The 22,406-nt window shown below is 39.4% G+C and overlaps 1 protein-coding gene across 2 annotated transcripts in view; it reads right to left on the bottom strand.

Moving 5' to 3' along the window:
* cars2 (cysteinyl-tRNA synthetase 2, mitochondrial) overlaps positions 1-22,406 on the bottom strand; it is a 112,985-nt gene that overhangs the window by 38,802 nt on the left and 51,777 nt on the right. For both annotated transcript variants that reach the window (XM_039745906.1, XM_039745907.1), the window contains exons 8-11: positions 11,236-11,369; positions 4,513-4,580; positions 931-997; positions 707-845 (exon numbers count right to left, since the gene is read on the bottom strand). In XM_039745906.1, coding sequence (XP_039601840.1) covers positions 707-845; positions 931-997; positions 4,513-4,580; positions 11,236-11,369 — 408 coding nt within the window. The remainder of the gene's footprint in view (positions 1-706; positions 846-930; positions 998-4,512; positions 4,581-11,235; positions 11,370-22,406) is intronic.

The raw sequence follows: 22,406 nt of genomic DNA, 5'->3' as shown, positions 1-22,406 counted from the left end.
CTCATACCCCTTAGTTGTCTGCCACATGACCAGCTAAAGTGAAAATAAAGAAAGGCGAAGGTCTCGGTCATGTTAGTCTGCTCAGGTCACCAAAACATCTAGATGGTGGTCTTAGAAAAAAACAGAAAATCAACAGTCTGTTGTGGCAAAATGAAAACAGCAACAAGTCATGATATTCAATAACGGCTTTAATTAACAGCAAGAATCGGCTTCTCATTAAGAGACTGGTTGGAGTGAAATTGGCTGGAGTTTGATGTTCCAATTTACCTGGTCATCTGTTGGCTTGTTTCACATTTCATTTCTGTTTGGCTGCCATTTAATGAAGAAACAAATCAATTCAAAGGACTTAATCCTTAAAAACAGGGCTATTAAAATGAAGGGAAAAGGAGTTAATTAGCAGTGAAAACTGGCCACTGATTAGGAAAAGGATTAGAATGAAAACCTGCAGTCACTGAGGTCCACCAGGACCGGAATTGGACACTCCTGACCTAAGTGAAAGCGTACTCAAGTTATCATGTTTACACACACAGACACACACACTCACAGACATAATTCCAAAAATGGTATTCTTGGACTAAGGGAGGTGTAAAATGTTGAGATTCATCAAAATCTCGACATTGAATTTTTGGACGATTACAACACTTTCCCTATACTTTGTATATGAAAAAGTAAAAAGAGGTTAAAAAAAAAACACACACACTCTTACCTTTCCCACAAGAAACTTTCATCAACGTCCTGGCATAACAGCTGTCCTTTTATGTAAGCATTAGCATCATTAAAAAACGAAGAGATGGAACTCAGCAGGCTTTTGGCTCCGTTCATACTGGCCTCACTGTAGTCAACAGCTGCAAAAACAATTAATCTTCTTAGGTTAAAACAGAATATATAGATTTCTGAGCATATTGCATAAATCAGGCTTATAAGACATACCTGATCTGTATTTCGTCAGGAGGCAGAACATTCTAAATTCATTTGCTGAAAAGGTCTGTAAGAAATCCTATTGAGAGAAATTGTTCAAAGTTAAAGCTAAAAACAAATCAGTTTATTTCATTCAGTACATCAGTCCTTATTATGCATTGTCTCTGTCTATCAATCAATCATTCAATAAATCAATCAATCAAATGAAATACATTTTTTAACAACCTTGGCTGCAGTACCAGTACACAGCAAGCCATACTCTCGCACAAACTCAGAATAGGCCAAATTAGAGATGACTGTTAATCTAAGGCTATGTCCACACTGCTATATTCTCAGTTAGAAACGCAGTGGTTAGTCTCCATTTTATCGCCTTTCGTCCACACTATATCGCCATTTTTAACCCCCAAAAAAATGGAGACTTTTGAAGTCGCCCTCCAGACCAAATAAAAATGGCAAATTTATCCATTTAAAATTAAATTTAAAACACAATAAAGTCTATAGAAAGTGTATGGGGTCTGAAGACTTTCGGAATTCACTGTACATAGTTTAGATATACAAAAATAAAAAATGCTATTATATTATTATTTACATTTATATAGACCTTTTCACACTACTCAAAGTGCTTTACATATATGGGGAGAAGTATTTCAACCACCACCAACGTGTAGCACTCATCTGGAAATGCAAAGGCAGCTACTACTGCACTGAACGCTCACCACACATTAACTATTAAGTGAAGAAGGGCTGAGAGGGAGATCTAATTAGAGACAGGTGATGATTAGGGAGTCAGAATGGATGAGGCCATTATGGGCAGTTTGGCCAGGACATTGAGATGTGCCCCAGTCTTTTTGAAAGATAACCAGAGATGTTTAATGACAACAGAGAGTCAGGACCTTGGTTTTATGTCTCATCCGAAGGACGGCGTCATATTTACAGCACAGTGTCCCCGTCATTTCAATGGGGCATTGGGATCTACAGTCAGACCACTGGGTAAGCGCACCCTGCTGGCCTCACCAACATCTCTTCTAGTAGCAACCCAAGCTTTTCTTAGCTGATCTACTGATAGGGCCTGAACATGCTTAGCTTCAGGTGGGTAACCTGTTTTGAAGTGCAGGTTTTTTCGCTTCTGACTGCAAGCAAAGTGTAAAAAAAAAAAAAAAATATACTGTATATAAGTAAAAAAAATTATTCTTAGCCAAGAACATCACTCTTTCTACACTATTCGGCTTTAAAGATTATTTATCCATAGGATTTCACAATATTGAAGCCAGTGCTCTCACTTTGTTTCAAGAAGGTTGGAGCACACAAATGTGGAAAATTAGCTTCATAAAACTTCCAACAAACTAGTGCATCTGTATCACTGCCAAGCTGCCGTGACCTCTAAGAGCTGTCTAATGCCGCATATCTTTGCAACACTAAAAATGCTAGACAGAATAGTAGCGAGAGTACAGATGGGTACTGGCAGTCTAGATAATAAAAAAAAATAGCAAATTACTCAATGATCACAGGACAGTCCAAAGTCATAAACCTGACGTTCTTTTTAAAACACAGGTTGCGTGAGACGCGGTGTTTGCCTTTTTAATTAAATATCAGTAGTAAAATGATATGTCAGTGTGTATGAACACGTGCCCATCAACAGCACCTTATAGCTAACAACTGACTTTGACACAGCAAAACGACAAATTCATCACAAGAGCTACAGCATAAGCAGGCCTTCTAACCTCTGATGTGTACAGGGTGCAATGCTTGGGAATGCAAATCTGTTTCTGGCTTGGTACACAAGCCCGTTCTTAGGTTTCAACGTTAAACCGACCATCAAATGGAAAGTGGGTTACTCTGCCACAGGATTTGAGCTTATGAGCAGCCAAATACACTAACTTGTCTTTTATTTTTGCCCCCAGTTGCTTCATTTTGTCCATAACCACCTTCGTGACTGCACCAAGTGAAGTACATGGTAACCTAAATTTGATGTGCAGAGGAGAGATGCTGAGTATATAGGGAGAAGGGTGCTAAGGATAGAGCTGCTAGGTAAGAGGAAGGTCTAAGAGGAGGTTTATGGATGTGCTGAGAGATGACATGCAGGTGATGAGTGTGACAGAACAAGATGCAGAGGACAGAAAGATATGGAAGAAGATAATCTGCTGTGGCGACCTCTAACGGAAGCAGCCAAAAGAAGAAGATATAATTTAAAAAGCAGAAATATTGACAGAGCCACTCAAAAGTGCTCGACTAATTTGCTTTGTAACATGGCTCAAAAAAAAAATTGTGAAGTTGTAGACCAATTAGTATTTCACTGTTCATTCAGTTATTTCTGTTACACCAAACTGTTCAATAAACTGAAATAATTAATAATGCACAGGCAAGTGATTATTAAAACTGTTTTGCATTAAAAACGAATCAGAGTTATTTCTGCTTCATAGAAACATTAGTGTTTAGCCCACGCTATGCATGGAAATGTTTTTTTTTTAATTTTTCACAGACATGCTCCTAAACCAACCACCCGCCCTCTTATTAAGAAATAGGAAACAAGGAAATCGCTTATTAAAAAAATAAAGAAATTACGTAGATATTTCTTTATAATTTGAATTTCAAAAGTTACAAAAAATTCAGGATAAACAACATTCTGAGTAAAAACTTTGGAGCTCCTTGATATTAGTTTTCCTTGAATCACAGTTTTCTCAATTTGAACTTTTGACATTTTCACATGAAGTTGGTCTGGAGAAAGAAACACACAGTTGTCCATGTGAGAAGACAGGATACTTTTTGAAGAGTTTGTCTTTCCTTTTTGGTTCCGCCTGAAACAAATTCATATCTCCGGCCTTATAAGGGCTTGGGACTTGGGGCTACCCTTAATCAATTCACCAGGTGATCAAATGTGAAATAAGATTTCATTCAGTAAGCTCTGCATGTGAAGAAATTATGCACAGAAATAGGACAAAAAACACGGTTGTTCAAATGGCTGCCATTTTGAAAGTGTAGTGGCAGGGTGGGGGGTTGTCAGATCCCTTTATGGTTCTGACCAAAAAATTAAGATTTTTTAAGTCAAAATTCTGAGGTCACAACTCCAAAAATAAAAGTGCCTATTCCGGACAAAGACCCTTTTCTTGGCTTTTATTATATAAGCTATCGATATGCTTGAAGGAAATGCAATTAATACACAGATAATTTTGATTAAAACCTGTAATTGTCCGATTAATCACAATTCATTTTTTGTAATTGAACAGCAGCCCTAGACTTTAAGTTTACAATCAACAGCTACCACATTAGTGAGATTTCGCCAGATCAAGGCCAGCTTTCAATGGAAACAACATTTTATACTGGGGCTGGCACACATCTGTGTTATTGTGTTACTTTATTATTCCTACTTGTCTTCCATCATTTGCACTGCTTTACTAAATCAAATAACTAGTTGGACTGTTTATATACACCACCTCAATCACAACTATGTGCTGCTTGAATTCTCAGGCTGCTCTGTACTCTAAAGCAATTCAACAGTAAAAGAAGGCAGAACAGAAAAAACTAAACACACAAATCTCCTACGCGTCTCCTAAAGTGCCAGCAAGTCACAGGTTACCTGACCCTGCAAATGCTTACCTTAATTGTGATGAAGTTTTTTAAAGATTTTGACATCTTCTCCTCACTTCCTTTAAGATGCAAATGACCTGTTAAAATACACAACAAAAAACATGTGTCAAACTCTTAAGTTTTGTTATTCTTTTTTATTTAAGATGCATAAAAAGAACCAAGATTTTCAGCACGACAGTTTGCTGGTAATATCTGAATTTTTAACTAACTACTCTTAATGAAGCATATCTCATTTTGCTAGTGATACCACTCAAATACCATGGACAAAAGATGTCAACAGAAAGAGGTGGAAGAACCCCAATATGGTGAGCACATTCTAAACTGAGCCTTCTGATTTCGCTTTTCCAAAGACTGTGATTGAAATATTGAAATTCTCAGCTATCTAAAGTCATTCATGTAATCTTGATGGGTATCACTCTTGTTTCTGACTGACCACTGAGAAACAGTTTTACAAATACCTAGCGCATATGTGTTCTTGTTTACTATAAAACCAACACATTATGTGTATAGTAGTACTGTACTTGGTATCTGTTTTTTCCAAGTTTAGACTTGCAATATGCAAAACAAAACTTAAACCAATAATCTATTAAAGATGTGTTGTCCCAATCTTAACAGCAGCAGCAGGGACCACTGCTCTGACTGAATACGATGCCCATTCCACAAGACCACATCTCTCTCTACAGCATGTTGATCTGTTAACCTTCCTCATTCTCACTATTCAAACTAAAAATCTATCTTTTCTTACTTTTGCCTCAAATCTTTTATTTATCTCTCTATTATAATAAATAAAATTAAGATTTTTTAAGTCAAAATTCTGAGGTCACAACTCCAAAAATAAAAGTGCCTATTCCGGACAAAGACCCTTTTCTTGGCTTTTATTATATAAGCTATCGATATGCTTGAAGGAAATGCAATTAATACACAGATAATTTTGATTAAAACCTGTAATTGTCCGATTAATCACAATTCATTTTTTGTAATTGAACAGCAGCCCTAGACTTTAAGTTTACAATCAACAGCTACCACATTAGTGAGATTTCGCCAGATCAAGGCCAGCTTTCAATGGAAACAACATTTTATACTGGGGCTGGCACACATCTGTGTTATTGTGTTACTTTATTATTCCTACTTGTCTTCCATCATTTCCAAAAAAAATCTTAGGTCGAGACGTGATCTTCTCGCAAAGGACACTTTGATGTCCCGCGAGACTAAACTATACAACCTTTGAAAGCAAGACCTGTGAGATGTTGACTTTTGCACGTCACACCCTACTTACAAAATTTAAAACAGGATCACAGACATCTAACCTCTCAGTTGTTGGAATGCTTTTGGCTCCCAGCTCTTAAAAATTTTATACGTTCTAGATGGCACGTCAATGACTAAGCGAAGAAGAAAGAGCAGCGCGTAGAAAAGAGACACAAAAGAGTGGGAGAGAAAAGAAGTCAAAAAAGATTGCACAAAAGCACAATAATAATCTATGTGCAAATTCATAAAATAAGGAAAGTAATAATCAGCCCGGATCAAGTGGAATTGAAAACCTTGTAGGTCCATTCGGGGTCAGAAATAAAAGACTTGATCAAAGACTTTCAAAAACATTGGCGCGATACACATGCAAAGCAGGTTAGAGATTATAAAAGTAGGAAAATTAGGAAGTATCAAAAAAAGATAATAAATATCGCATTAGCACAAACAAATGTAAATTATTACTCAGTGAAATAACGGACGAGCAAAAAGAGATTGAATATATGGACATAGGTGATATGTCAGAAGTATGTAGATATTTTTAACATAAAATATTACAATATGGAAGCTTCTGAAGCAGTTCAGGCCTCTTCTTCAGGAAAGAAGGGGACTGGTTGCTTCAAAAGCTTGCATATTGTAATCTCGTTAGTTAGCCAATAGGCGTTTTGCTTAACTTCTCATTGCATCCATAATGGCTAATACGGTAAACCATCCTAGTACTACTGACCTACCATGAAAAGTTTTAGTATTTTAAAGATCCTGCTTCCTGACTTTCACTGTTTTGATCCATAGTCCATTATTCCACTAAAGACAACATTAATTTCTCAGTCAGTCTATATTTTTTATTCTTATTAATTTTATTACAATCCATACAAAGCAATCAAGTTTTTACAAAAAGAAAAATTGAGTTAAGAACAGATTGATCCCCACCCCCGAGAGAGAGAGCAAGCCAAACGTGTAAAATTTAAGGCTTGTAAACATACCTAAATTAATAAATTCTCTGTGCTTTATGAACTTATTTTAAAATATTACTGATTCGATCCTGCCATGTTTTGAAAAAATCTGTACGGATCCTCTGACTGAGTATTTGATTTTTTCCAATTTCAAATAATATAACACATCAGTTTCCCACTGACTTAAAAGAGGAGAGTTTGGGTTCTTCGAGTTTATCAGAATGAGTCTGCGTGCTAAAAGTGTAGTGAATGCAATCACAATTTGTTTGTCTTTCTCCACTTTAAACCCCTCTGGAAGAACCCCACACACAGCTGTTAATGGGTTAGGAGGGATTGTGAGTCCAAGGCTGTATGAGAGGTAATTAAAAATGTTTGTCCAGAATAATGTTAATTTGGTGCAGGCCCAGAACATGTGACCCAGTGAGGCTGGGACTTGGTTGCAACGCTGCAGGTTGGATCATGCCCTGGAAACATTTTGAGAGTTTTAGTCGAGACAGATGTGCTCGATATATAATTTTGAGTTGTATAATTGTATGCTTTGCATATGGAGCTTGAGTGAATTCTCTGCATTGCTACTTTCCACTCCTTTTCTGATATATTAATTGAGAGATCTTTTTCCCAGTGTCCTCTTGGATCTTTGAAAGGAAGGGATTGTAAAATGATTTTATATATTGTAGAGATGGAGTCTAAGTCCTTGAGATTGAGCAATATTTTTCCAGCATGGATGAGGGTGCCAGATGAGGAAAATCTGGAAGGTTCTGTTTAACAAAGTTCCTGATTTGAAGATAGTGAAAGATATGTAGCTGGAATGTTAAATTTGGAATGTAATTGTTCATAGGATGCAAAGACGTTGTCTATATAAAGATCTCTAAGCAAGTTAATTCCAAATTTTTCCAGATATTAAAACTGCATATGTTTGTGAAGGTTGAAAGAGGTGGTTCTCTTGCAGAGGTGCCACAGATAGAAGCTTCTCCGTCTTAAAATGCTTTCTACATTGGTTCCAGATTCTAAGTGAGTGGAGCACAATTGGGTTATTAGTGTATTGCCGATAGCGTGTGTTTATTGGAGCACAGAGCAAGGAATACAAAGAAGTACTGCAGGATTTTACTTCTATTGTGGTCCAAGCCTGTGTATGTTCTTCTATTTGTGTCCAGGTTCTTATCCTGTATATTTGCTGCCCAGTAATAAAACTGGAAGTTAGGTAGAGCCATGCCGCCTTCTGCCTTTTGTCTTTGTAGGGTCGCTCTTTTGATGCGTGGATGTTTTGAATTCCAAATAAATGAGGTTATTGTTGAATCTAATTGCTTAAAGAATGATTTATTAATGTATATTGGATGTTTTGAAATAAAAAGGAGCTTAGGAAGAATATTCATCTTAACAGTGTTAATTCTTCCAGCTAGTGTGAGATGAAGGGTTGACCATCTATGCAAGTCTTGTTTAATTTTTTCCATGCAGACGCTAAATTTTGTTGATAAAGAGCTTTATGTTTACTTGTGATGTTTACCCCAGGTATTTAAACTGTTCTGCAATGATAAAAGGTAGGGTGTCTAATCTAATATTATATGCTTGAGAATTCACTGGAAAGAGTACACTTTTATTCAGATTAATTCTGAGACCAGAGATCTTTTGAAATTCTGTGAGTGCTGCTAAGACTGCAGGCACAGAATTTTCTGGGTCCGATATATACAGTACCATGTCATCTGCATATAATGAGATTTTCTGTTCCAGTCCTTCTCTGCTAATCCCCTTTATCTGATCAGTATTTCGACAATGTATTGCCAGTGGTTCAATGGCAATGCAAACAACAGCGGTGACAAGGGCATCCTTGTCTAGTGCCACGCTCTAGTTTAAAGTAGTCTGAGCAAATGTTATTGATGCAAACTGAAGCTTCTGGGTTAGTATACAGTAATTTAATCCATGCACAAATGTTGGGCCAAACCCAAACTTCTCCAATAGTAAAAGGTATTTCCATTCAATCATGTCAATGCTTTTTCTGCATCCAATGATAATAATATTTCTGGGGTGTTTGATTTAGTTGGTGAGTATATTACATTAAACAGGCGTCAAGATTTGAAGATAAGTGTCGGCCCCTAATAAATCCAGTTTGGTCTTGTGATATTACGAGGGGAGCACTTTCTCCATCCTTCTAGCTATGATTTTAGAGAGTATTTTAACGTCGTTATTCAGAAGTGAAATTGGTCTGTATGATGCACATTGTAATAAGTCCTTATTTTGTTTTGGAAAGACAGTGATTAGTGCTTGGCTTAAAGGTTTGTGGAAGAGATTGGTTATCTCTGGCTTCTGTAAATGTTGCTAATAGGAGGGAGCTAGCTGAGCGGAGAATTTCTTGTAAAACTCTGCAGGGTAGCCATCAGGGCCTGCTGCTTTTCCACCTTGGAGTGACTTTATAGCATCTAGTAATTCTGATAAACAGAGGTTTATCAAGTTCCTCCACACTAAAGCGCCTATTTGTGGTATCTGTAATGTATCCAGAAATGCATTAGATTGTGTATTGTCTTCTTTAAACTCAGTAGTACTATATAGGGATTTATAGTAGTCTCTGAAAGTGTGCATTATATTTTTGTGTTCTTAGATTTTATCTCCGTCTAGGTTAGTGATTACCGAGATTGCGCTATGCACTTCTTGCTTGTGAATTTGTTGAGCTAAAAGCTTATTAGCTTTCTCCATGTTCATAATAATGATGTCTGGATTTGTAAATTAGTTGTTCAGTTTCTTTAGTTGTCAAGAGGTTTAATTCTGAATGTAGAGCCTGCCTCCTCTATGTAGAGTCTCGCTTGGTAGTCTGGCATGTTCTTCATCTATTTTAGTAATTTCGCTTTTATCTCTGCTACTTTCTTGGCTTGGATTTATTTCTGTGGGAAAGATATGAGATAATCTGTCCTCTTAAGAAGGCCTTAAGAGTTTCCCAGAGTATTCCTGCAGAGATCTCGGGGATGTATTTGTCTCTAGAAAGAATTTGATTTGTTTGGATATAAATTCAGTACAATTCTCGTCAGCTAATAGAAGCGGTTGAGGCCATCTGGGGTGAGTGTATGGGGCTTAGTAATTTCAGCTCCAAGATCATAGGTGCATGGTCAGAAATAACAATAGCATCGTATTTACAAGATTTAATCTTAGGCAAGAAGTTATTGTCTATAAAGAAGTAATCAATCCTTGAGTAGCAATGATGTACTGGTGAGTAGAAAGAATATGTTCTTGAATTTGGGTTTAAAACCTCCAGGGATCTGATAAGTTGTGATCAGTTATAAACTTTGTAATTATCTTTGCGGTGTTAGATGCCGCTCCCCCTGTGGAGGAAGTCCTATCTAAAAGTGGATTTAGAACACAATTAAAGTCCCCAGCCATTATAACTTTATGAGTGTTCAGATTGGGAATGGATGCAAATAAATTTTGTATAAATTCCTTATCATCAACATTAGGTGCATAAACATTTATCAAAATCATTTTACAGTTAGATAAGTCTCCCATGACCATTACATATCTCCCTTCAGGATCCAATACTACATCTGATGCTACAAATGGTACTGTTCTATGTATGAGAATTCCCACACCTCTAGTTTTCTTTGTAAAACTAGAATGGAACATTTGGCCAGTCCAGTCTTTTTGCAGCCGGAACTGATCCTTGCTTATTAAGTGGGTTTCCTGTAAAAATACTATTTTAGCATTTAGACCTATTAGGTGAGAGAGTACTTTCTTTCTCTTTAATTCGTGATTCAGGCCTTTAACATTCCAGCTTACGGTTAACTGTCCCATCATGGAGACACTGATTCTGAGTTTTTGATGTCATTTTATAGTCTTAACTGGAAGTGAGATAGTTTAGGTCTTAATTTCCTATTTCCCCAAGAGTTGTTGCCATGCAGCTTATTATTACGCTGATAGTTATAATTATAAAGATTGAGATGATAGGTTATAGATCAGGCCTGCTCTCTTTCTCTCCCCTTAACCCCCACCCTCCCTTTTTGCCTCCCCAAGTGAGGCTAAAACCCACTTCACACAGTCCCAGTCCTCTGACATACCCAGAGACAGACTTTGCTGTAGCCGGTGTCCCCGCTGCTCCCAGCTCGCGTAATTGAAGCCGCGGACTTCAAGGCCCTTTCCAGTTTCATGTGATCATCTCCGATCGGCGAGCTATCCAGATCTGCACTCACGATCGTCCCTTTACTCCCCTTTTTGCTCTTAGCCGGCGACGATGTAGCAGACCGTGGTCCCGAGGAGTCTGTACTTTCACCCATCTGATCCAGGTCTGTCTCTGAAAGGCCGTATCTTGAACTAGGGCTTGCTGATCGTAGCTTGGGTGTAGCTTTAGTTTTCATTCTTTCGAACCCCTTCTTGTTGGCCATGTTTATATGTGCTTACATATACTGTAGCAGTCCCTCTCGGGTTGAATAAATACAGGATATCTCAGGATAATAAGCAAATAATATGAAAAATAACCCCGCTGCTAGCGGAGCTCCACTTCAGACATCCATCTCTCGCATCGGACGAGACCAAAAAGTCAGTCTATATTATGCTTTACCTGAGTGAAGAAAGTAATTTCCCCATTGTTCACACTGATGATGAGCTTCACATTGTGCAATCTCATTTTCATGATGTGGAAAGGCCAAATCTACGCCACCACTGTGAATGTCGAGATGATTTCCAAACACAGAACTGCAAGCCAATAAGGAAAGTAATTAGCGTATTAATGTCCAAGATAATTTATGATCAAAATAATTGTGAAATCACACTGGTAAAAATAAACACTCATTGAGGAAAACACAAAGAAAAAAAAAAGTAGAAGCCAGCATAGGACCAACTTACACACAGCTGAGATAATGGGAGATCCATATGCTCAGGTATACAAATGATTTGGTTAACACAACCATTACACTCTCAACTGCTACTAGAGGATCCCAGAGCTGCCCTGACAGAAAAATACAACAAGCAATGCCAGGCGAATTGAGTTGACCATGGGAAAGCACACTTAGAAATCCTCAACAATAAAATTGTCCTGTGCTGAAACGATTGAGTCATTAGAAGCTAATACATTGATCAGTTACACGTGACCAATGTATAATATATTTGCAAGACCATCGGACTACAATGGTGGTAGGCTCTAGCAGGCCAGATTAAAATGGACTAGAATCCAGAGATTCTAGTGTGGAGGAATAATTTTAGGGTAACACAGCATTCATCTTTAAGAAATAGAATAAAGGGTTAATAAATGGGGCAGCATGGTGGCGCAGTGGTAGTGTTGCTGCCTTGCAGTTAGGAGATCCGGGTTTAATTCCTGGGTCCTCCCTGCGTGGAGTTTGCATGTTCTCCCCGTGTCTGCGTGGGTTTCCTCCCACAGTCCAAAGACATGCAGGTTAGGTGTGTGTATGTGCCCTGCGGTGGGCTGGCGCCCTGCCAAGGTTTGTTTCCTGCCATGCGTCCTGCTCCAGCAGACCCCCGTGACCCTGTATTTAGGATATAGCAGGTTGGATGATGGATGGATGGATGGTTAACAAATGTCGGAAATCAGATAGAAATCACGTGAGCAACAAAAAGTACTGAAAATACTGAAAGAGATGACTAAGAAGACAGCTGATGTCCTGTAAACAACCAGAATGGAAATTTGTTATATGTACAGAAATTTCAAGGGTGGTGGCTTAACTCAAGAGTATAAAGAAGAACCAGAATATAATAGACTTTTATTTTATATAAGTCATTTGGGTGTAAACCAACCACAATAAAATGTATTGACACTGTACGTAAATTCATCCATCCATCCATTTTCTAACCCGCTGAATCCGAACACAGGGTCACGGGGGTCTGCTGGAGCCAATCCCAGCTAACACAGGGCACAAGGCAGGAGCCAATCCTGGGTAGGGTGCCAACCCACCGCAGGACACACACACACCAAACACACACTAGGGCCAATTTAGAATCACCAATCCACCCAACCAGCATGTCTTTGGACCGTGGGAGGAAACCGGAGCGCCCGGAGGAAACCCACGCAGACATGGGGAGAACATGCAAACTCCACGCAGGGAGGACCCAGGAAGCGAACCCGGGTCTCCTAACTGCGAGGCAGCAGCGCTACCACTGCGCCACCGTGCCGCCCACGTAAATTCAACAGTTTATAAAATGAACCTCTTGTCACACATGTGTGAGTAGGAGGATGTTGTATGGACCAAGCGAAGGTAACTTCATGCCAGGCCAAAGCAGTTCATGTCTGGACTCCATCAGAGACACTTCTGTGTACAAAAAACAAGCCCATTGCAGCCAGGGATAATATATGGGTGGCTGCCCCAAACCTTTTTAAGTGTGTCGAGTCTGAACCTTTCACACTCTATTCTTTGTTTCCGTGACCATTATGACCTTGCTGTAACAGACTACTTTTGAAGAATGCTCTCTCTAAGGCATTTTGCTGAGGGGTAATTAAAATATACAATGAACAGCTAGTCTCCTGCCTGATTACTGATTTGTCCTGTTAGAGGATGTTTTTTTCTTTAATAAGGAGTTAAATTTCTACCACACCAGTCACCTGTAAAAATGAGTTCAGTACAGACTCACGCATGATACAGTCTAGGCTAAATTCTCAAGTGGTACATCACCACCAGTGAGTCACATGTCAACAAGTGTCATTGCCCACAACAAACCAATCCATTCTGTTGCTTGATATAGGATTGTGTGACAACCAGATGACTAACATACTGTATAATGCAAAACTCTTTCAAAATGAATGCCATAAATTGCTTTTATTAATCAATAAGCTTCCTCAAAAGTGCAGTAAAGAAAAAGAATGTAATAAAATGAAAATTTGGTATGACTGCCACTTGTCTTCTCTTCGGTCCACTTGCACGCAGTTCCTAAAGATGTTTGTGTGGTCAGTTGTTCCAAGCCTCTTCAAGACCTTGTCCTAGTTCCATTACACACTTTGGGTGACTTATGTGTGATTCGATGATATTGAGATCAAGGTTCTGCTGTGGCATAACAGCTGTCACAGGATTTGTGTCTTTGCCGCTCGTGTTGTGAAAAGGGGTGCTGAACGCACACCAAGGAGATGCATTTGCTCCTCTGAAACCCCCTCTTAAACGGTGATATAATAGGAAACAAATAATTTCTTTACCTCCTCTTTGCTCGATCAGCTGCTGGCTTGCTGCTGCTGCTGTGCCGCGTGATGTGCATTTCGTGCAGCACATTTCTATCATATCACCTATGTCTATATATTCGATCTCTTTTCACTTTTACTTTTTCATCAATATCGCATTGTATTTTGATTCTATGTTTGGAATTACATCGTGACAACGCAATGTATAATTGCCCGTGACTGAATATTGCTTCTTTATCTCTAGAAGAAATGTCTCTGAAAATAGCATTCACACAAATGAGAAATTATTTCTCTCGCGAGACTTCACTTTCACCAAACAACAAATCTTTTAATTCTCACGGATATGCCTCTTCATTGGGAAGAAACACTACTTTTTTTTCCCCTGATGGCCACACAAATTAGACGATCTACAAGTCTTCGACTTATAAAGTTTAAATCTGAACAATATATTCTGTTATTTCACCAAGTAAAAATTTCCGTTTGTTTGCAGTAATGCGATCTTTACTATCCTTTTCTTGAGACATTCAAATTTTCGTACTTCCATTATCTCTAACTTGTTCTGAATGTGTACTGCGCTAACGTTTTTGAATTCTTTACGATGTTCTACTTTGAGTACATCTACTCTTTGTTTTATTCCCGGCGCCGGGTGTGGTTAAAAAGACTTTTCTTGTGGGACATGAAAGTGTCTCTCTGAGAAAATCACGTCTCGTCTCATTCCAACCTTCCAAGATTTTTTTTTATAATAGAGAGATATTTTAATTTTGGCCTTGTGTTTGGGGTCACTGTTATGCTGCTGAGTGAAAAGGAGACTGATTAGACGTCTCTCTCAGATGGTGTTGCATGATAGGTAAGAATTTGTCTTTACAACTTAGCAGTGAAGGGGACATTAATTTTGATCAAATCACAAGCTCTGCCTTTGAAAATGCAGCCCAAACCTTCAGGAAACCTAAACTATTGCCTGCAGTGATTCACCCATTTACCGTTCTCCTTCCAAACATTTCAAATTTTGACTCATTAGTTCAGAGTACCTGCTGCCAATTTTCTGCTCCCCATGTCCTTGCATTTTTGTGTCTCAGTGAGACAGTTGGCTTTATTTCCACCATGAAGACCATTTATTTCGTACATGCAGACCACTTCTGATAAAAGTTCTCCGGACTGTAGATGGAAGTATTAGGATACCCAGTGGTTCTTACAGTTCTGCACTGACAGTGGTGTTGTCTTCTGATTTCAAAGGGAAATACACTTGATGTATTGATGTACTTGATGTTGGCCGAAGAAGAGGGTGGAGATGTGTCTTGAGGAACGAGTAGAGGGGGAAGGTAAAAAGAGTGGAACTGAGGGTAGGAACTTTGAATGATAGAAGTAAGAATGGTAAGGGGAGAGAGCTAGCAGATATGATATGGAGAAGGAAGTTTGATATATTGTGTGTTCAAGGAAGGGGAGTAAGGCCATGTCGATCAAATGTGGATTCAAATTGTTCTATCATGGTGTGGATGGGAGGAGAAATGGCGTAGGGGGTTATTCTGAAGGAATAGTAAGTAAAGAGTGTTTAGGAAGTGAAGAGAGTGTCAGACAGAGTAATGATTATGAAGTTGGAAATTTGGAGGTGATGATGAATGCTGTTAGTGCATATGCCCTGCAAGTTGGGTGTGCAATGGATGAGAAAGAAGATTGCTAGAGTAAGTTGGATGAAGTGATGGACAGTGTACCCAAGGGAGAGTGGTGAATGGAGCGGATTTCAAAAGTGAAGGGAACAGAGGAGATGAGGGGTAGGTATGGTTTCAAGGAGAGGAATGAAGAAGGTCAGATGATAGTGGATTTTGTGAAAAGAAAGGGCATGGCTGAGGTGAAAACGTATTTTAAGTAGAGGGAGAAACATAGGGTGATGATGTACAAGAGTGGAGGAAGATGCACACAGGTAGATTATATCCTTTGCAGAAAAGTCAACCTGAACGAGATTGAAGACTGCAAAGTGGTGGCAGGGGAAAGAGTAGTTAGACAGCATAGGATAGTGGTCTGTAGGATGACGCTGGAGATCAGGAGGAGGAGAGTGAGGGCAGAGCCAAGGAGCAAATGGTGGAAGTTAGAAAAACAAAGACTGTAAGGTTGAATTTAGGGAGGAGGTAAGACAGGCACTGGGTGGCAATGAAGAGTTACCAGACAGCTAGGCAACTACATCGGAAGTAGTACGGATGACAGCTAGAAGGGTGCGTGGCGTGACACCTGGACAGAGGAAAGAGGAAAAGGAAACCTGGTGGTGGAATGTGGGAGTACAGGAGAGTATACAGGGAAAGAGGAAGGCGAAGAAGAAGTTGGATAGTCAGAGAGATGCAGAAAGTAGACACGAGCACAAGGAGATAAGGCACAATGAGAAGAGAGAGGTGGCGAAGGCTAAAGAAAAGGCATATGATGAGTTGTATGAGAGGTTGGGCACTAAGGATGTAATAAAGGACCTGTACCGATTGGCTAGACAGAGGGACCAAGCTGGGAAAGATGTGCAGCAGGTTAGGGTGAAAAAGGATAAAGATGGAAACGAACTCATAAGCGAGGAGGGTGTGTTAAAAAGATGAAAAGAGTGCTTTGAGGGGCTGATGAATGAAGAGAATGAGAAAGAGAGAAGGTTGGATGATGTGGAGATAGTGAATCAGGAAATGCAACGGATTAGCAAGGAGGAAGTAAGGACTGCTATGAAGAGGATGAAGAATGGAAAGGCCGTTGGTCCAGATGACATACCTATGGAAGCACGGAGGTGTTTTTTGAGAGATGGCAGTGGAGTTTTTAACCAGATTGTTTAATGCAGGGGTGCCCACACTTTTTCGGCTTGTGAGCTACTTTTAAAATGACCAGGTCAAAATGATCTACCTACATTAAAAATAATATATATATACACACAGTGGGTACGGAAAGTATTCAGCCCCCTTCAATTTTTCACTCTTTGTTATATTGCAGCCATTTGCTAAAATCATTTAAATTTATTTTTTTCCTCATTAATGTACACACAGCACCCCATATTGACAGACAAAAAAAAGAATTTTTGAAACTGTTGCAGAATTATTAAAAAAGAAAAACTGAAATATCACCTGGTCCTAAGTATTAAGACCCTTTGCTGTGACACTCATATATTTAACTCCGGTGCTTTCCATTTTTTGTGATCATCCTTGAGATCACCTTCATTTGAGTCCAGCTGTGTTTGAAAGCCACACACCTGTCTATATAAGACCTTACAGCTCACAATGCATGTCGGAGCAAATGAGAATCATGAGGTCAAAGGAACTGCCTGAAGAGCTCAAAGACAGAATTTTGGCAAGGCACAGATCTGGCCAAGGTTACAAAAAAATGTCTGCTGCACTTAAGGTTCCCAAGAGCACAGTGGCCTCCATAATCCTTAAATGGAAGATGTTTGGGACAACCAGAACCCTTCCTAGAGCTGGCCATCCGGCCAAGCTGAGCTACTGGGGGAGAAGAGCCTTGGTGAGAAAGGTAAAGAAGAACCCAAAGATCACTTTGGCTGAGCTCCAGAGATGCAGTCAGGAGATGGGAGAAAGTTGTAGAAAGTCAACCATCACTGCAGCCCTCCACCAGTCAGGGCTTTATGGCAGAGTGGCCTGTCGGAAGCCTCTCCTCAGTGCAAGACACATGACAGCCCACATGGAGTTTGCTAAAAGACACCCGAAGGACTCTAAGATAGTGAGAAATAAGATTCTCTGGTCTGATGAGACCAAGATAGAACTTTTTGGCCTTAATTCTAAGCGGTATGTGTGGAGACAACCAGGCACTGCTCATTACTTGTCCAATACAGTCCCCACAGTGAAGCATGGCGGTGGCAGCATCATGCTGTTGGGGGTGTTTTTCAGCTGCAGGGACAGGATGACTTGTTGCAATCGAGGGAAAGATGAATGCGGCCAAATACAGGGATATCCTGGACAAAAACCTTCTCCAGAGTGCTAAGGATCTCAGACTGGGCCGAAGGTTTACCTTCCAACAAGACAATGACCCTAAGCACACAGCTAAAATAACGAAAGAGTGGCTTCACAACAACTCTGTGACTGTTCTTGAATGGCCCAGCCAGAGCCATGACTTAAACCCAATTGAGCATCTCTGGAGAGACCTAAAAATGGCTGTCCACCAACATTTACCATCCAACCTGACAGAACTGGAGAGGATCTGCAAGGAGGAATGGCAGAGGATCCCCAAATCCAGGTGTGAGAAACTTGTTGCATCTTTCCCAGGAAGACTCATGGCTGTATGAGCTCAAAAGGGTGCTTCTACTAAATACTGAGCAAAGGGTCTGAATACTTAGGACCATGTGATATTTCAGTTTTTCTTTTTTAATAAATCTGCAACAATTTCAAAAAATATTTTTTTTTCTGTCAATATGGGGTGCTGTGTGTACATTAATGAGGAAAAAAATAAATTTCAATGATTTTAGCAAATGGCTGCAATATAACAAAGAGTGAAAAATTGAAGGGGTCTGAATACTTTCCGTACCCACTGTATCCACTGTACCCACTGTATATATACATATATATATATATATACATATATATATATACATATATATATACATATATATATATATATACTGTGTGCACAATTATTAGGCAAGTGAGTATTTTGACCATATCATCATTTTTAATGCGTATATTCCAACTCCAAGCTGTATTAACTTGAATGCTTATTGGATTTAAGCACGTCAGGTGATGTGTATTTGTGTAATGAGGGAGGGTGTGGCCTAAGGAGATCAACACCCTATATCAAGGTGTGCAGAATTATTAGGCAGCTAGTTTTCCTCAGGCAAAATGGGCCAAAAGAGATTTAACTGACTCTGAAAAGTCAAAAATTGTAAAACAGTCTTTCAGAGGGATGCAGCACTTTTGGAATTGCTAAGATATTGGTGTGTGATCACAGAACCATCAAACATTTTGTTGCAAATAGTCAACAGGGTCGCAAGAAACGTGTTGAGAACAAAAGACGCAAATTAGCTGCCAAAGATTTGAGAAGAATCAAACGTGAAGCTACCAGGAACCCATTATCCTCCAGTACTTTCATATTCCAGAGCTGCAACCTACCTGGAGTGCCCAGAAGTACAAGGTGTTCAGTGCTCAAAGACATGGCCAAGGTAAGGAGGGCTGAAACCCAACCACCACTGAACAAGAAACATAAGTTGAAACGTCAAAACTGGGCCAAGAAATATCTCAAGACAGATTTTTTTCAAAGGTTTTATGGACCGATGAGATGAGAGTGACTCTTGATGGACCAGATGGATGGACCTGTGGATCAGTAATGGGCACAGAGCTCCACTCCAACGTGGAGGTGGGGTACTGGTATGAGCTGGTATTTTTAAAGATGAGCTAGTTGGACCTTTTTGCATTGAAGATGAACTCAAAATCAACTCCCAAACCTACTGCCAGTTTTTCAAGACACTTTCTTCAAACAGTGATACAGGAAAAGACCATGATTTTATGCAGGCCAATGCTCCATCACTTGCATCGAAGTTCTCACTGCGTGGCCAGCCAGTAAAGGCCTTAAAGATGAAGGAATAATGACATGGCCCCTTCCTCATCTGACCTAAACCCTATCGAGAACTTGCGGGCACTTCTTAAACGCTAGATTTACGGGGGAGAAAAACAATACACCTCTCTAAAGAGTGTCTGGGAGGCTGTAGTCACTGCTCCACAAAAAGCTGATCGTCAACAGATCAAGAAACTGACAGACTCCATGAATGGAAAGGCTTATGACTGTTATTGGAAAGAAGGGTGGCTATATTGGTCATTGATTGATTGATTTATTTTTTGAAATGTCAGAGATGTTTATTTGTAAATTTTGAGGTGTTTGTTTATTATTCTCACTATAACAGATGAAAATAAACAAGTGAGATGGGAAAATTTTCATTTTTCCTTTAGTTGCATAATAAATCTGCACACTAATAGTTGCCTAATAATTGTGCGCACATATGTATTCCCCTGATGATGTTCACACTCACATTTCCGTTGTGAAACATTCAGGTTTCAGGTTTATTAACATTTTGGATTGACTGATAGCAATGTGTTTGTTCCATATTAAAATTAATCCTCAAAAATACAACTTGCCTGATAATTGTGCACACAGTGTATATATATACACAGTGGTACCTCGGTATACGTCTGCTTTGGAATAAGTCCAACTTGGAATACGTCCTGTTTAGAGGCAAAATATTTTGCTTGGTATACGACCTTTGTTTGGAATACGACTCGTGTGCTAGAACAACACATGTGGTATACCGGGCGCATGCCTTCAAAAAAAAAAAAAAGGGCCAAGTTTTAACCTGTACAGTAATCCCTCGCTATATCACACTTCGACTTTCGCAGCTTCACTCGATCGTGGATTTTATATGAAAGCATAACTAAATATATAACGCGGATTTTTCAGCTGCTTCATGGTTCTGTGGACAATGTGTCTTTTTACTTCCTGTACATGCTTCCTCAGTTGGTTTGCCCAGTTGATTTCATACAAGGGACGCTATTGGCAGATGACTGAGAAGCTAACCAATCAGAGCACGCAGTTAAGTTCCTGCGTGCTGAATGCAGTGTTAACCAGGAAGTCTCGTCTCGCTCATTCAGCATCAACGTGTTTCGCTGTGTAAAGAGTTAACTTTTGTGCTCTTTTGTGTTTATCTTTGTGCATAGTCAAGCCCTTCATTATGGCTCCAAAACGATCTGCTACTGCTTCAGGGGCCGTGCCCAAGTGCAAACGGAAGATGTTAATGATTGCCGAAAAGGTAAACGTTTTGGATTTGTTGAAGGCTAGAATTCTTTTTATTTAAAAAGTAGGAAAGGAATATAAGATCTACGGCCGCAGTGTCCTTTTAACCAGGGTGCAAAACGAGTTGTAAGTGGATGTAATAAGGCAGTAGTCTGGATGGAATCTGCTTTAGGGATTTGGATTGAAGACTGCCAGAAGAAGAACAATGGCAGTGCTTCACAATCGCCTGAAGAGGCTCCTTTGGAAGAGCTGTAACGCTCTCCTTTGTTGTGCAGTAAAATTAAACTCATTGTTATCGGACAAGTCATTTTCATTTATTTCATCTAATTGCTTTTGTATTTATGTATTTTAGTATTAAGCAGTGTTTAAATTATTTTATACAACCCCATCAATGTATAATATGCCAATAACAATAGGATTTTTTTTCATGGGAACGAATTAATCATTTTCCTATTATTTCTTATGGGAAAAATTTGTTTGGTACAAGTCCTGTTTCGTATAAGTCCAAGGATCTGGAACGGATTAAGGACGTATACCAAGGTACCACTGTATATACCGAGTATACTTATACATAAAATATATGTTGTCGTACCTTGCATAACTGAATAACTTTTTCAATACAATTCAATACTTTTATGGTCACTACAGTATTTGGATTTAATAATCTTCATGTGGGAAAAGGCTGACTCGCATAAATAAGTAGAGCTGAATAATGCAGTCAAGGAATTCAGCCGAGTGAAAAATGACGGCTGTCCGATTAACTTCGATTTTAGTTCCCTCTCCTTTCTCTTTCTCAGATCGCTTTTCGGAAGGAAGTCAGTTTCGTAGTTTTTATGAACAGTTCGAAAGTACCTTTCCACATTTTCCTTCTTTGGAATAGCAATGATAGATTGACAGATCAGACAAACGCACTCCGATTGTGACATTGTGAGAAAAAGAATCCTATTCCAATTCCACATCCAGCCCATACCCTCCTCAAACAATTTTTTTTAAATCCCTTCTTTAGTCGATATAAATTGTAAGGCTAACTAGATCACAGCTGGAGTTTTGCAGTAGCTCGCGCGTTTGATCGTGCATGCGGGATGACCAGTGTGTTAGAAGAAAAGAGATCTCAGACTGGCCGCCCTGTATGTCAATCAAGTGGCAAATGTATATATGATAGACTAACGTTTAAAAAAAATATTCTTTGAATGCAATTCGATCTACCTGCACTACCTTTGCGATCTACCGGTCAATCACAATTGACGCATTGGGCACCCCTGGTTTAATGGAATCTTGGAAAGTGAGAGGATGCCTGAGGAGTGGAGAAGAAGTGTACTGGTGCCAATTTTTAAGAATAAGGGGGATGTGGAGAGCTGTACTAACTACAGAGGGATAAAGTTGATGAGCCACAGTATGAAGTTATAGGAAAATGTAGTGGAAACTCAGTTAAGAAGAGAGGTGATGATTAGTGAGCAGCAGTTTGGTTTCATGCCAAGAAAGAGCACCACAGATGCAATGTTTGCTCTGAAATGTTGACAGATAATTCCATAAAGAGTTATATTGTGGCTCTGTGGACCTGGAGAAAGCATATGACAGTGTGCTTTGAGAAGAGTTGTGGTATTGTATGAGGAAGTCGGGAGTGGCAGAGAAGTATGTAAGAGTTTTACAGGATAGTAGGAACAAGACAGAATACATGTGTGTGAATGACAGAAAGGTCAGTGGAATGGTTAGGATGCAGCGAGTAGAGCTGGTGAAGGTGGATGAGTTTAAATACTTGACATCAACAATACAGTGTAACAGGGATTGTGGATAAGAGGTGAAAAAGAAGGTTAAGGCAGGGTCGAATGGGTGGAGAAGAGTGTCAGGAGTGATTTGTGACAGACGGTTAT

Source organism: Polypterus senegalus, chromosome 2 (genome assembly GCF_016835505.1).
Source record: "Polypterus senegalus isolate Bchr_013 chromosome 2, ASM1683550v1, whole genome shotgun sequence".
Lineage (NCBI taxonomy): Eukaryota > Metazoa > Chordata > Cladistia > Polypteriformes > Polypteridae > Polypterus > Polypterus senegalus.
This window is presented reverse-complemented; position numbering and strand designations above follow the sequence as displayed.